At 44.1% G+C, this 14,981-nt stretch overlaps 1 protein-coding gene across 3 annotated transcripts in view; it reads left to right on the top strand.

Moving 5' to 3' along the window:
- The window catches only part of LOC124186052 (hemicentin-2), a 165,916-nt gene that overhangs the window by 132,852 nt on the left and 18,083 nt on the right, over positions 1 to 14,981 (top strand). For all 3 annotated transcript variants that reach the window (XM_046577402.1, XM_046577403.1, XM_046577401.1), the window contains exon 9: positions 14,534 to 14,712. In XM_046577402.1, the coding sequence (XP_046433358.1) occupies positions 14,534 to 14,712 (179 nt within the window). The remainder of the gene's footprint in view (positions 1 to 14,533; positions 14,713 to 14,981) is intronic.

The following is a 14,981-nucleotide window of genomic DNA, read 5'->3' as shown; positions in this document are numbered from 1 at the left end:
TATTTATTTATAAATCAATTTCTTTTCTTTCCTTTCTTTTTTCTCCTCGCTTTGCGCTACATCGTTTCTCAAATATGCGGAAGAAAATATAACACTGTCGGGTAAATTTGAAGATTTAGGGATAAAAAAGCAGTGAAAAAAAATTTCACACGTAGTTTACGGAAACTGAAACGTTTCCTCTTATACGTGAGATCAAAGATCCAGGAGAAGGAGAAACGAATGAAAGGAAAGAAAGAAGAAGAAGAAGAAGAACCGACTACCGAATCTGTAACACGGTATATTCTCCCCGTGACGCGGTTCGTGGTAATAATGTAATTATCTAACCGGTTCGTAAATGTAATTTGGACAGGTGTATTTGCGGTGAAAACAAGGAGAAAATTAAACACGCGGCGGAGGGTCGAGAGTGAAAAAGAGAGAATAGAGAAGTGGGGTTGGGGCGGTGAGGTGAGGTGGAGGGGATGGAAAAAGAGAAGCTCGAGTTAACGGGGCTTTCGGGATAATTTTGGGGAATAAGGATGCCAGAGGGAAATGAACGATATGTTTTTCTTTTCTTACTTCCTTGGACTCGCTTGCTTTTAACGATCAAGCGTACAAATTAACGTTTTGAAATTATTCGCTTCGATATTTCGCGTGTGAAACGAATACCATTTCGATAATGGGGTATGAACGAAATCGAGCGTCGGCAGTTTTTTTTTTTCTTTCTCTCGCGCGATAATTACACGCAGCTTGCGTGATAACCGAACTTACCGCACGGAATATAACGACAAAATGGGGCAAAGTGTAACTTCCGAAAGCGCCTAATCTCGTATTACTTTGCGGCGAAATTTGAAGTAAAGAGAACAAACTTTGTGAAAACAACAAAGTTCCGAAGATTCAAGTTACGGCAGAGGAAAGTTCCGAAAAACAAAGTTTCGATAGAGTGATATTCCAAAAAATGAAATATACTTACACAGCGTAGTTTACCCAACTAGTCGGTGTGAAAAATCAGAATGACCAGGATTCTTGAAGTAAAGGTAACGAAAATTCAAAAGAAAGAAAGCTCAAGGTGATGAAAATCTTGGATCATTCGGAATTTCGATGTTTCAGATTTCGAAATTTTCTCACTTTCGCCCATTCGAAACTTTGACATTTCGTCAAAGTTCGACAACTTTACTTCAAATTTCGCCGACTAAGAATCCCCGAAATTGGTCGCTTTCGGAACTTTTCAAAAAGAAAAAGCTTCGAACCAGTCGCCGTGTCGCTCGGATCTTCGTAAACCTTGTCGTAAACCTTGGATAAAAATAAGGACTCCTCGCAGGAGCTGGTTCCAGGTCGTCGTGGCGATCGCTTTCATATCGTCCGCGCATCTCGCTAAAAGGCTGAAAGTCATAAGAGGAAGGAAAGGATCGCGGATGAAGGCTACGGGAAATATCCCATACTTTGAAGAGCATCGCCTGCGGTGCATACGTGCAGTGTACCTCGACAATTTACATCCCCTCCCATCCGCTTCTCATTCTCCTTATTCTCCTCCTCCTCCTCCTCCTCCTCCTCTTCTTCCTTATCCGCGACTCACGACCATCCCCGCCTACCTACATACACCGATGCAGTTTTATGCAAATTTTAAACATGAGTTTCCCGGTTGAGGACCCACCTACAAACTCGAAACGGATCCTACCCAACATCCACCACCTTCACCCCCAATGCCCTCCGTTTTGCTGCTCGCTTCTCGGCTCGGTTCCTCTTCTCCTCGTCGTCTTCTTCTTCTTCTTCTTCTTCTTCTTCTTCTTCTTCTTAGCCGAATCTTCGGTTAAAACCACCGTCGCCCTACCGAAACCCCGGGTGACACAACCGTCGGTTTTGATCACCCTCTGCACCCTCGCACAGACCGCAAAGTGTTTCACCGCGAACAGTTTCAGACACGCCATTTTACAGTTTCCTGTTCAAGTTCGCCTCCACTTTATTCCCTTGATCTTACATCTTATCGAGGTAATATCATTTTTCTATCATTCAATAATCAAACACCCACCAATGCTGGCAGGGATATAATAGAAAAAGAAAAAAAGAGAAGAAGCAATTGTACGGATTATCCAAATTTTTTCACCAGCACCTTTAAATTTCTCAAATTTTGTTTCGAGTTTTTTTATTTATAGAATGGTTTATACGTTGTAAAAATATTTGAAAATTCTTCACAAACGCAGTGAGGAAATCCTTTTGTCGGACCTGTCGTCACTTTCAAAGCCACGTTCCACGATGCGGTAATTTTTTCTCTTATTTACCGAGCAATTTGAAAATGATCGATTTACGAAAATGAAAGTTCGAACGTTTTATAAAATAAAAATTGTTCCTTCAATCTTGAATCACATTCGACTTCGTTTGATCGCAATTCAAGATACGTCGAACCTGATTTGAAATACAACTTTTCTCAAACGCGGTAAAATATCACTTCAAAAACACGTTAACGAAACAAATTTCACCTTTTTATAATAAATCGTATACATCTTGTATTATAATACCTACTTCAATATTTCTCTCGGTAAAGCCGAAAAATATATTCAATTTTGTAAGAAGGTAGAAAAAGCTCGCCAAGTCGATTCGCTGCACGGAATGTCGCATACAAGTACGTTCGCGTATGTTCACGTATGTAACCTCGAAGTTATGCTAACGTATGGATATTCGCGAATTTGGCCAATACAGTACCTCCGTATTCAGACAGCGGGTGTTAGATGAGATGAGAGGTGAGGTTAGGTGAGGTTTGGGGCGAGGGGGTGGGAGGGTGTACACGTGATACATTTTACCGCCTCGACGTCCCGACGGCAGATGTATGCATACCTATACGGTAGCAGCTACGGGCAAACATTTACACCGTCGAATCATTTTCCATCCGAGTTTACTTTTCTGCCTTCCTGATCCACGTTCCGCACCGTTTTCTCCCCTGCTTCGCCTCCCTCTCGATAACAGTTTGCACCCCTTGGTTATGACCAGGGTACGCCTGCCTCCAAGCCTGACGGTAATACCGTTCGCACACGTGCGTCTTACGGGGGTCTAAACACGGTCTAAATGAATTTCATGCGAGTGTAACAGCGGGATGAAATATGCGGGAAAAGAACAAATTCGTAAAACTAAATGTGTCGGACCAAGGGGAAAAATGTTGTCTTTTGTTGTTGGGGGTAGCGGAAAAACAAACTGATCATAATCAAAATTGGTAGCTTTGCTGGAACGGTTCAAAAATATTATTATTGAAATTATTAGAAAATTCAGTTTACAGGTTCGCAAATAATATTGATGTTTAGTGTGATAATACCTTTGATTGTCGGTATAATATAGTTTTTGATTATTACAATAGTTCAATTTGTTTAGTTTATTAAACTTTTTTTTATAGTTGACATCAATAGCTAGGGTCACCATAAGCGAAAGGAATATAATAACTGATTTTCATTTTGTATTCGGGGGGGGGGGGGGGGGGGGGGGGGGGGTAGATTTGCAAGGGCTGTGTATTAGGAATGGGTAGAAATTTTTTTTCACCACTTGATTATATTCCATTTTTAAACGCGCTCTTGTTCTTCTTGTTCTTATTCTAAATTAAATTTCATGCCGCAATGCCTTCATACTTTGAATTTTGATATATACACATAGAAATGTCGCTGACATTTTAGGCATCGAACGATGCTGCTTGCGTGACCTACATGGGTTACAGGTGTTGAAAAAGCAAGACGTATGTGACGGCGAGGGTAGGGTGAAAATAGGATACGATGTCAGAAAAGATGAGACGAGAGAAGCTCGATTCGACGTCTCTCACTCACCCACGACAGGGTTTTCAAGGAATGAAAATAACGACTTTTTCTCTCTCCTATCTCCTTTATACGTATTATGCATAAAAATGAGAAAGCAAAAAGAGAATGAAAATAAAAGTATATCCCTTATTTCGACTTAAAAATTCTGAAAAACAGCAGAAACATTCTTTCCAAGGCCTCATTTCGTAGCTCACGTAACCCTGTTATATATGTCTGTACACATATATATGCGTATGTATCTCTCCTTGTCCGTCGTACTTTTATTACGCGTTTCGTTTTTACGCTCTCACTCGGCTCAGCCTCCGTCTTGAGAGAATGTGAGCAAGACGCGGGGCTAAGGGAACGAGACCGAGTATCGTAGGCGGGTGCAAGGGATGCCGGGGACATTCTCTTCTTATCCGGACAATATTTTCGATGTGAGGCGATCCTTGAGGCGGGTCGTAAATATCCGAGGTACCGTACTCTCTTCGTATTTCAGTGTGTCGGCGTGTCAGCTCGTCAGTGTGCGTTTTTTCCCAGTATGCGCGCTCGACGTACGCCTGAGAACGAAGGAGTATCTGCCTACCATTTCCCGTTACTGGCGTGCCGGGTTAAATCCCAAATTTAGTATAAAAGAGGCCGCCGGGTATGCACCGTCTTACGTCATATGTACGACCCTCGGGTTGAAGGTGAGCCTGATATATTCGAAGAACACACGCCCTAAACTTCCGGTGGCCGCCCACGCTCCCTACGTACGTGTGTGTGTATCTACGTATATATACTTTTGCTCGAGATAAGGATTCACCCGACTAATCTCGCCTACTTTATGCATACACTCCGCGCGCGGTTATACTATAAGGGGCCGTGATACGCGTAACAAGCAGTTTTACGACCCAACGTTGCGAGCTTGTAATAAGGCATGTACGCGAAATTCAAATCTCGTTACCGCTTACCGCCGCATACTTGATTAAACCGCCAGCTCTGGCCATTCGCTCGTGGCGTATGACGTCACGCCGCCGATGCGGATGGCGCGCGATTTAAAACTCTGTTCCGATCTTGATCGCGATTGTCTCGAGATATTTTAGTCTTGCGATGACGGTGTGGAATCGGCTGTATTTACGTGATGAGTGATAAACAGAAAACGTGTTGTGTGTATTTTGTAACGATTTTGCTTTACGGAATAAAATAACTGGGATCGTTGAGCGGTAAGACATTATCCAACAGGCGCAAACAAATTCTAGAATGAAAATGATTTATTGGTGGATACGTGTTTCTCGACAGAAGTCATAAACAAGACTGTCTTTACAATAAGTTTACTTGACGCAGCAACCTTATTCGTTTTGTAACATTTGAAAGCTCTTCAGCGTCTTTTATCCAAGACGACTACTGGACAAGAAAAAAGGCAGCAAAACGACTGATTCAACCCTTTGTAACAACATTTATTGAGAAACTTGGAAAAGATAAAAAAAAAAAAAATTATTAGCGAATAAAATATGTCTGCAGGAATTTGCAGGGAATCATCATGTAACGTCTTGTGCAGTAATCGGAATTGTAAATACGAACTCTTCGACTATTTGAAATTGTACGACTTCCGTATATCGCTTCGTTTTTTTTTTTCCTTTCCTTTTTTTTCAAGTCACCCGTATCTACATTAAACTCCCATTGATTCCTGGAGAACATCGCGAACGAGTATACAGCGTGAAAATTTTATGCGGTACTTTGCTCGTCTGAAAATGAATTGGGATCCGATTTATAGACAATGATTGTGCCCCCTGTTCGCTGTTGCCCCTCCCTCTCCCACACCCCTTCGCCCCTGGTTTTCCGGTTATTGCCCGCGTCCATTATCGGGATATAACGCGAACGCCGACGGAAAGTGGAAGCCCCACCAGTCTTACGTGTAGCGCCGTCTCCCATTTGGGGGGATAAATTATTCTGATCAAAGTTCGCCCTGAAGTTGGGCAAGGCTCGATGGAGCTACGGGGTGAGTTTGAATCGCGGTACTACGGGGGTGGAGTACCGGTAGGTGGAAACGGCGCGAGGGGGCGGGGGAGGGGGATGATCCGGTCGGCGTTGCACGCCGGCTCTCCTGTATATATTTATTCGCCGGGATTTGCGGCAGTTGCGGGCAGCCCCCTCCCTCCCCCCCCCCTCCCCCCCCCCCTTCTTCTTGCAGATCCAAAACCCCGAACAGTCTTCGCCTTCGCCTTCGCCTTCGTTTCGCGTTCGGCTTTCCACTATACCGTTCAGCGTTAGCGGATCCCGCAGGAACCACCAGCACCCCCCGCATCTCCCCGGCCACCCGACGGAGACCCAAGGGCCGGTTTTATTGAGACTATCTCGGTGCTCCGCACCCACTTTATTTCCTCTACGTGCTTAACCCGGGGCTAGGCACCTTTTCCTACCCCGTAGCCCCTTTATCCTCTCTTCTACCTTCTCTTGCTTCGCTCGTTCAGTTTTTCCACCTTCACCTTCACCCCCTCCCTCCAGGAAGAAGGATGGAGGCCTGGAAATGGCCTTGTGCCGTCATGCAAGCCGGGGTGAAAATATCCGGCGGTAATTATAACACGCCAGTTTGGCTGGGCAGAGCGGAAAATGGTGAGGAAAAAATTGAATGAAAGAACCGGAGGGTAAAAAGGGGAGAGGGGTGAGTGGGGGGGGGGGGGGGGGGGGAGAGAAAGACTCTTCTCGTTACAATCTCGTTACCGTTTCTACTCCTCGTCTTCTCGCGTCACCGCCTCCCTTGAGAGCTGATTTCTGACATTTGATATTTTGGCAGAGGATGAAGGCCGCGAGGGGGCCGGACGGAAGATTGCCTACCACCTTCCCTCGCCCCCTTTACCATCCCCCCCCCTCCCCCACCCCCCGCTGTATCCCCGGCAGGTTCTTTATTTGTACGCTGGTCGACTTTTGCTTATCTAGCGCGGGCGAAGGACGACGCTTCCAAGTGCTCCCGAAGGGCCTAACCTCCGGTTTTCCCTCGCTCTTTCTTGCAACCCCCCATCCCCCCCCCCTCCCCTTTCATCTTTCCTTCCTTCCTTTCCTTTCCTTTCCCACCTTGCTTGCTTGCTTGCTTGCTTCGTTCGCAAATATACCCAACCTGCGTCTCATGGATACGGGATGTGTGCGTGTACGAGGTTTCCTCTTTTCTCAACCCCTGGAAGCCAGCGATCACACCTCCTCTCTCATAGGCGACGGCGTAATTGCTTTTCCTCCCTCCCCCCCATGCTGTGTTCACTGTTGTTATTGTTATGATTATTATCCCTGCGCCAACGTGATGTTGTTCTATTTTATTTTTATTATCATTATTGTCGCCGTTTTCGTCACCGTCACACCTTTAATCAGAAATTGTCACGTCTCTGTGATTTGCAAAGGGTCGCGGTTCTCATTTTTTCATTGGTATATCTGCCTAACCACGTGTTGGCCTTTTTTTCTACTCCTTTATTTTTTTTTTTTTTTGTCTTGCGATTATTTGCTGGTTGGATCACACCGCGTTGTTACGGGAAATCGATCGTTCTTTAAGAACGAGAAGAAGCTGTTTGTTCTTTGATCTCATCGTTTGAAATATTCGCACAAAATGAGACTGCTTGTTTTCCTCCATTTCGTTCGAGCGGCGTTTATACAGTTTCGTTTGAATTCTTTTAACGTGAAGACTTTTCGGCTTCCTTTCACAGAGATTGCTTGACCAAGTTTTACGCTGCGAAATTTTTTCGCTTGACGCAAGTACGAGCTGAGAACACGACCGCAAATACAAGTAACACGAGGCAGTAGCTTGAAAATTTTATAGGTGAATAAATTGAGGATTTGACGCGCAATGCTCTCAGTGCGAATACATACATATCTATGGTAGAAATGTGTTGACGTCAAAGTGACGCGGAGAAAACAACTTCGGATGAGTGAAAAATATTTCTTTACATTTTTTTCCCATTCTGAAACGTGAATTTTTTATTGCAAACAAAATAGACGAAAATGTTCGAATCCCTCTGATACAAATGCGCGTAACTTGTAAAAATTTTGCCAAAGAACTGAGCGTGACGTGAAAATCAATTCGGTTCTCTTGTTTCCCCCGCTTGTCACGGGTCATTACGATATTGAAAACTCTTCTGCCCGTGGCAGCTTTGCTACCCTAAAAACGGGCTCGTAATATCTTGGAAGAGGCATAAATTCTGCTCGGGCCGGCTCCGCCGAGCTTTGAAAATACTCGTTAATTGCTTGTAAGCTTTTTTTCGCCCGCGGCTAACGAGCGCGAGCAAATGTCCCAAAAGGCTGTCCCGAATTTCGAGGATCGCTGCCCGCAGGTGTCGACGAGGGGCAAATTTGGCCGGGAAATTTAACCGTAGAAATAACGCGGCGGGAGTTTTTAAAAGTGTGAAATAGCTCGGGCTGAGCTATCGATTCTACTCGCGACGTACTCGCGTCGGGTTGTCTGGTTTCCGGTTCCGGTTGCCAGCCTACTTCCGCCCCGCGACTGTCCGAACCAAACAATGCTCGACGCGGCCATTCATTCACGTCGCGTATAATATCGACAACTCCATTTATAACCCGCGTCCGAACCAAATCGAAAAGAACTTTCCGCCCCGTGATTCGTGACCGAGAAAAAAGGTGTTACGTGCTCAGTTGCCTTTTTTCGCACTCACAGCTCATTCTTCGTCCCTCTTATCTGGAGGCCTCTTAATTTCATTAGACTTGACAATCTCTCGCGCATACCGTGCACGCTTGGATGCGGGTCAAAATGCCGAAAGATCGAAAACGTCGATTGGTCGGAAAGCCGAAATTATCGAGATACGAATTTTAAAACTCTTTTCCTCGAAACTTTATTCAACCGAACGCTCTCTTATACGAAAAATTATCAGAACCGTCGGCATTACCAATGACCAAAGCACAGAATCTAGAGGTACGGAAAAATGAAACTTCCGAAATTGAAAATTCAGAGTGACTGATACTGACTATGGCAAGGGTACCAGTTACTCACATGCAGATCCAATTATTGACCCTTTAATTTTGCAAAATTATAAATCGACTTCACTGATTGTCAATTTCTCGATGATTAAAACCAATTGCTAGACGCTAAAAATTTATTATTTGGTAAGATTAGAACTAAGAATCGAACAGATATAATCGAAACAGGTCAATAACTGGTACACCTATCTTATCTACTCTCATTCACAAAGCCTTGATCGCGCTTCGTTCTGCTCATCCCAAGTCACTCAATATCCACCTTTCAAACCGATCAATAAATTTAAAACCTATATTCCAATAATACCACGCATTCATTCGCACCTACTGCTCGACTTCCTAGTTGCTCTTAAGCGCAAAAGCGAAGTTGAACTCAGTCGCTCTTTCTATTCCTTACCGTTCGTTGGCTAGTAATTGACTAGTTTTAGTAGTATTGTCCTCATTAGCATAGCGTCCTTTGATGAACATAGACTTGATTTAAATATTATATACTTTGTTACATGTTTTTTTCTGTTGTCAATACATCAGTGTTGTCCTTACGGGGCACATTGCTCCAGAATATTTTGAATAAATATTTTTTTCTCTCTTTCTCTTTCTCTCTCTGCATATAATACTATTTATTTGCCCGAAGGCCTGACCGGGCCAAGGCATAATAAAAATCCGATATCTATCCATCCTCTCGGAAATAAACGACCCTCGAGTCGTTGCAAAGAAAATCATCCCTTCCATTCCTCGCGGCTGTAAAATATATATATATATGTATATATGTATATATATTTCCACGCATCACGGAAACGACTAACCTCCGTCACGTTTTTTCTTCATCTTTCACACCCAGATTATCGCTATATCTGCACAATCTTTTTCCGTATCATATTCAGGTTTGGGAAAATTCTATATATCGACACGGAAATTTTTTACGGCTATTTTTGCCAATTATATCGCGCAGGCGTTGGGCGGCTTTCAAACCGCGACAAACTTCGCTCCCGAAAATCCGGATCCGTTCCTTCCGTTCGCTTTGAACGCTCATCCCGAAGGAAGATGGATGTGCACCCCGTTTTCGGATAATTTTTATATTGGACACAGGCGTCTCTCTTCCCCTCGATCTGCCGGTGTTAGTGAGCTGTGGTACCTGAGTTATAACGATCACGACGCGCGGGGTGAGGGAAAAAGTTTTTAAGAAATTTTTAGATTTTTCACGTCGCCTTGGGCAACGCCCTGAGAATCGAACCGCGATGATTAATATACGCGTGCCAACCGCGGTATTCGCACCTTTTTCCACCTTCGGTTCGATGATATTTTTCTCATTCCATATCCGCCAATTTTCACTCCTTGTTCATACAAATTCGTCGATTCATTTCGTATCCCTGTAATTTTGTACCGTGGAAAGATTACAAGACGTGTGGCAACGAATTAAACGAACCGCCTGAAAGCATGCAACCCTAACGTCGGGACGCGGGAAAGTCACGCGTGTATTTCGGGTTGCCTGCCGTTAGGCGGTGAGGAAAAGCGAGAAGCGAGAATTCAACGGTCAAGTTCTCGCCCCGTTGCTTCGGATCCCCGGGGAGCGGCGATTCCGAAACAACAAGACAAATTATCGGTAGAGAACAAGCGACCCCGCTGCGCCGTTCTACGGACCTCGTAAAAACTATACCAATTTTCTCGGCGTGGAACCCTGCGAGGATTGGGCCGCCGTGCCGTAGGCAACCCGTAGGCATGGGATCCCCGACGAGCAACTGCTATAAAATTTGAGGTTTAGACCCGTAGGAAGCGTCGACAATTACCATAAAAAGAAAACCCATTTCCTCAGACCCGCGCCGCTGCCTCACTTTTCCTCTACTCTCGCCTAAACCTGTCTTTTATATCCGTCCTACATACGGAACGATTCCAGTTCTTCGGAACGTGCCGCATGTAACATAGGATACGTTTATCTTTCGACATATGCGCCGCAATTTCGCTACCAAGTTGTTGAATTTCTTTTTTTTTTTTCTCCTCTTCTTGTGTCGTCATTTTTTGTATCGCGTTGCGATGAAACCTCTTCAAATTGACAGATCGAAATTCAAAATTCATATCCTCGTTTTCATTATACCTGAAAGAGGAAAAAGATTCATTTCGGGTAATTAAATATCTCTCGTGCAACAAACAAAGCCTCTTTATTACGAAACCACTCGACAAACATGACGAAAAAACAACCTATACCGTCTGTATGAAAATATTTCGTAGGTATAACAAAAAATTCTGATCTCAAGTTCTTTTATAGCTTCAAGTTCGTACGAAGGTTCTAGAGCAAAAGGATCCAGACTTGTTTGTAATCGTGGAACCGTAAATTCCGACCCGCTTGTAATATGCAAAATTCCGCAGGCAAATATCGAGTTTTCTAGTAGAAAAAACTTGTGCTACTTTTCTTATTTTTATTGTATTTTCATACATAAGCTAACGATAAAGTCCGGGCTAAGATTTACGCGGCCATCAGCTATAAGATTCAGCGGAAAGAAGAAGCCAGAGAAGTTCTCCTTTTTTTTCTCTTCAGCCACTTTCTCTCTTCTTGTCCTCAGGGAATATTTTTCCTCTTTATTTTACAAAAATAGTATTTTTCGGTCGAATTTATGGAACATATCTTACAAGCGTAAGTATCGGTGTATATATATTACATATATATATATTTTCTAGAAATGGCGATATTTTATTTGTCAAGTTTTTGCAATCCGTAGTCCTTTTTCACGTACAACCGACTGCAGGCGAAAAAAGCTGCACGTATACAGTCGAGTCGAGTTTCTTCGATAAGGCAACGGAAAGGATAATACATAGGTACATGTATTTATGTAGAAATACACAAAAAGTGGGATCGTAGATTTCGACCCGCTAAAAGTGAAAGTTTAGAAAAAAAATGTGCCCTCTGCACGGGGCGTTGTAATATAACATCGGCAGCAACTTGGGTTACACCCACCCACCAAACCCAAAACTCGTGTACCGGAGGTGGTCTGCGGAATTCTGGCAGTTTTCCAGACGCGCTGAAACATACGTGCCCGTCGCCGGAAAGAAATTCGTACGGTAAAAATCACACATAGGAATCGAAAAAAAAAATAAAAATAATTTTCTCCCTTCTCCGTATACTGTACATACACACACATACACATATATACATATATATATATGTATGTATGTATACCTATTTACGCACCGAGAGACACACACAGACATCTTGACTTGTATAAACCCGTGAGAATCGTCAGAACTGTTCGCGACTATATTCCTCAAAGACGTCTTCATATCCCCGGCATCCCTCGGGAGACGTGCTTCGGGTTTTTTCTTACCTTCTCTCCCTCATTTCTTTTTTTTTTTTTTTTCTTTTTTTCTTTTCCTCTTCCATTCCGTATTTTTTTTCTTCCCTTGTACACGCGTTGTTGGTCGCGCGGATGGCGGGGCGCGTCTCTCATCGACAGTTCAACGAAGGAAGGAAAGAAGAAAGGCGGGACGGAGGGAAGGACGGATAGGCTAGGAAGACGGGCAAAAGGGGAGACGCACCCTCAAACGAGCTTTCTCCATCCCATCGTCGCCCCCTCCCTTTCTCCCCAGCCACCCCCCGAAGCTGGAAATTTGTTATTCGAGCCGTTGGCCGCGTTGGCGAAGGGAGATTTCGAGCGGGCTTTCCCTCGGCCTATGTATACCTATACCTATATCGCATACGTAGGTACGTGTGTGTACGTACATAGGCATGCAGTCGAGCTCGAAGCTTTTCGGGGGCAGGTGGGGAGGAGAGGGGCATATTTCTGCCATAAATTTAAATTTACCATCTCAACCAGGCTTTCTTCACTCTCTTTCTACCCTCCCGTATGTACACGTAGCTGCATAAATGCACGCACCAGCCAGATTTATCGAAATCGAAATTTTCTCCTATCCCCATCTTCCCTTAGGATAGTTGCAAATAAATTGCATCGAGTATTCCGCAAGATAAACTCAACGGGACATTCACACCTTGGACACAGTTCGAGTCAAGGTCTGTGATACGTATCTCGTGATTCTGTAGTGTTTGAAATTGATTCTAAATTCATTGCGGACGTTCGTCGAAGTGAGAAATTTGACCAATCGTGTTACAACGAACGAACGTCGAACGTTAAAATTTAGCGCGTACCCTGAATTGCGTAAATGCAGACGGATTTGCAATGTCGTTAATAACCCTGAAGGTTATGAAAAGTGAAAAATAAAATGGCGGAAAAAGACACCGAGGGTCCGTTACGAAAGAGTGGTGAAATGTTATTTGATTCATGGTAGGTATTCACGAAGCCCAGATGCTGACACCGCGCAGTGTGCACGAGAGGAGTGGAAGTGCCTCGAGTGGCCGCGAGCACTATGCACTTTGGAAATTGTATTTCGAGATCGTTATTCCCCGCGCGCATAGCCGCGCTACCTTTGGCCAAGTTTCTGGTATTTTGCGAAGGGGCGTCGCGGGGTGCAGGCGGCGGATATTATATTATCGACGTCGGACGGTTGGACGAAGTACACTTGCAGGTCCTCGTATTTCTCGATCCAGCGACGCTCCTCCTCCTTCTCCTTCTCTCCTCGCCCAGGAGATGCCCTCTCGACGCCAACGACGAATATTCAAGAGCTGGGCCCCGGATAGACGGGTCGGCACCAATTGGCACCAATTAGCGCAAACTACTAACTCTGTCTCCCTCTCCCTCTCCCTCTCCCTCTCTTTCCTCCTGTCTCCGTCTCTGTCTCGCTTTCCCGCACGTTCATTCGCGAATTGACGACGAACTAGACCGAGGCAAACTCACCATCACTTAACAATCTCTCTTACTTCGCAAACCCTGTATACATATAGAGAATATATAGGCTCCATTTGGTCAGGCGATGATTATCATGGCTTTTGAATTTATTACCCCTATGGCGAAGTGCTTCGGTTTACGGTTCGTGCATATTCTACAGACGTTGTGGGGGATCTTAGTTATCGTGCTGAGAAGAGGAGGAGATGGAAAAGAATAATCGGATAAACTCGATTTGAGGGTTGCTGTCATCTTTTAACGCTTGATTTTTAAGCCAATACGGAGAGAATGAAAGGGATGATTTTAGTTGAAATTGCAGGAAAAGAGAAATGTAGAATTTGCTGTAGAATAAGTGGAAATCATGATTGTATGCAAAATAAAATTTGCTACATTTACAACAAAATAATATCGTTAACGTGGGTATTTTTGATCAAAAACCCTGACGTGTCCCTCTTTCCCTACAGTTTCGAATAAAATCTTCTCTTTTTCTTCTCTCCGTGAACTTTGAACAGCTGCTGTAAGATCGTTTGGAATATACTTTACATAGTTTCATCTTCTTGCGATGCGTAATGATTTTGTTCAACTTTGAGGTTGAAAATTAAGCATAAAATGGCGGCTAAATCGTTCAATGATCCAGCATTTTTTTTCATTCCCCTTTAAAATACAGTGCAATTGTGTTAAGAATATGAACCCTCTCTATCAAAATTTTGTGGGATTGAAGTCACGAAGCAGCGAGGAAAACATTGTTCACATAACGCGAGCACGTTTTAAATCTTTTTATAACCAATTTTTATAACCGTGGATGATATATTTAGTTTATTCACGTTTATTCCCGACTCGACCGTAATATCAACTTAGTTGACCTGAAAAGCGGGACGAAATTAGCATATTATTATTCCCTCTCAACTTTTTTCCCTCACTTGCGGGAAATATGAGAAAAACGAAACCGCGGGAATAATCTCCGACTTTATTCCCTTGTTACGTAATGCATTACGTTTCTACTTTATCCCGCAGGAGATTCCACCGAAGCATAACAGAGGAAAAGAATTTTCTTTTATATTTCAGGCGGTCCAGCGGTCCGGCCGTCGACTCAAGCGGTCGCCGCGGTCGAGGGTCAGCCGCTCGAGGTGATGGTCGAGTTCTGCGCCGAGCCGACCTTCACCAGGCTCCTATGGCTTTCGGAGGACCGAGTTTACCTACCCGGGAGCGAAGCTGCGGCCGGTGTAAAGGCCCTCGTCGTCGAGGTGAGCCTGGAGCGCGCGGTGTTTAATGGAGCAAGAAAACGACCCCCATTCCCATCCTCCTCTTCTATCCCGCAAGCGAGGAGAAAAGGAAATAGACGATGATGAAAATAAAAAAAAAAAAGCGCCTACGTTAGTTCCGTTCGTGGACGACGTCTGCCGCCGCCAGGCTTAAAATCTTGCGGTATCAGCAAATTTCTCCTTTTACCCACACTTTTATACCTATACACCTATACGTATATGTACGGGCAGATTTGTGTGCATGTGTGTTG

The sequence above is a fragment of the Neodiprion fabricii genome, chromosome 7 (genome assembly GCF_021155785.1).
Source record: "Neodiprion fabricii isolate iyNeoFabr1 chromosome 7, iyNeoFabr1.1, whole genome shotgun sequence".
NCBI classification, from domain to species: domain Eukaryota; kingdom Metazoa; phylum Arthropoda; class Insecta; order Hymenoptera; family Diprionidae; genus Neodiprion; species Neodiprion fabricii.
Note: the sequence above shows the minus strand (reverse complement) of the source record. Positions and strands in the feature narration are given on the sequence as shown.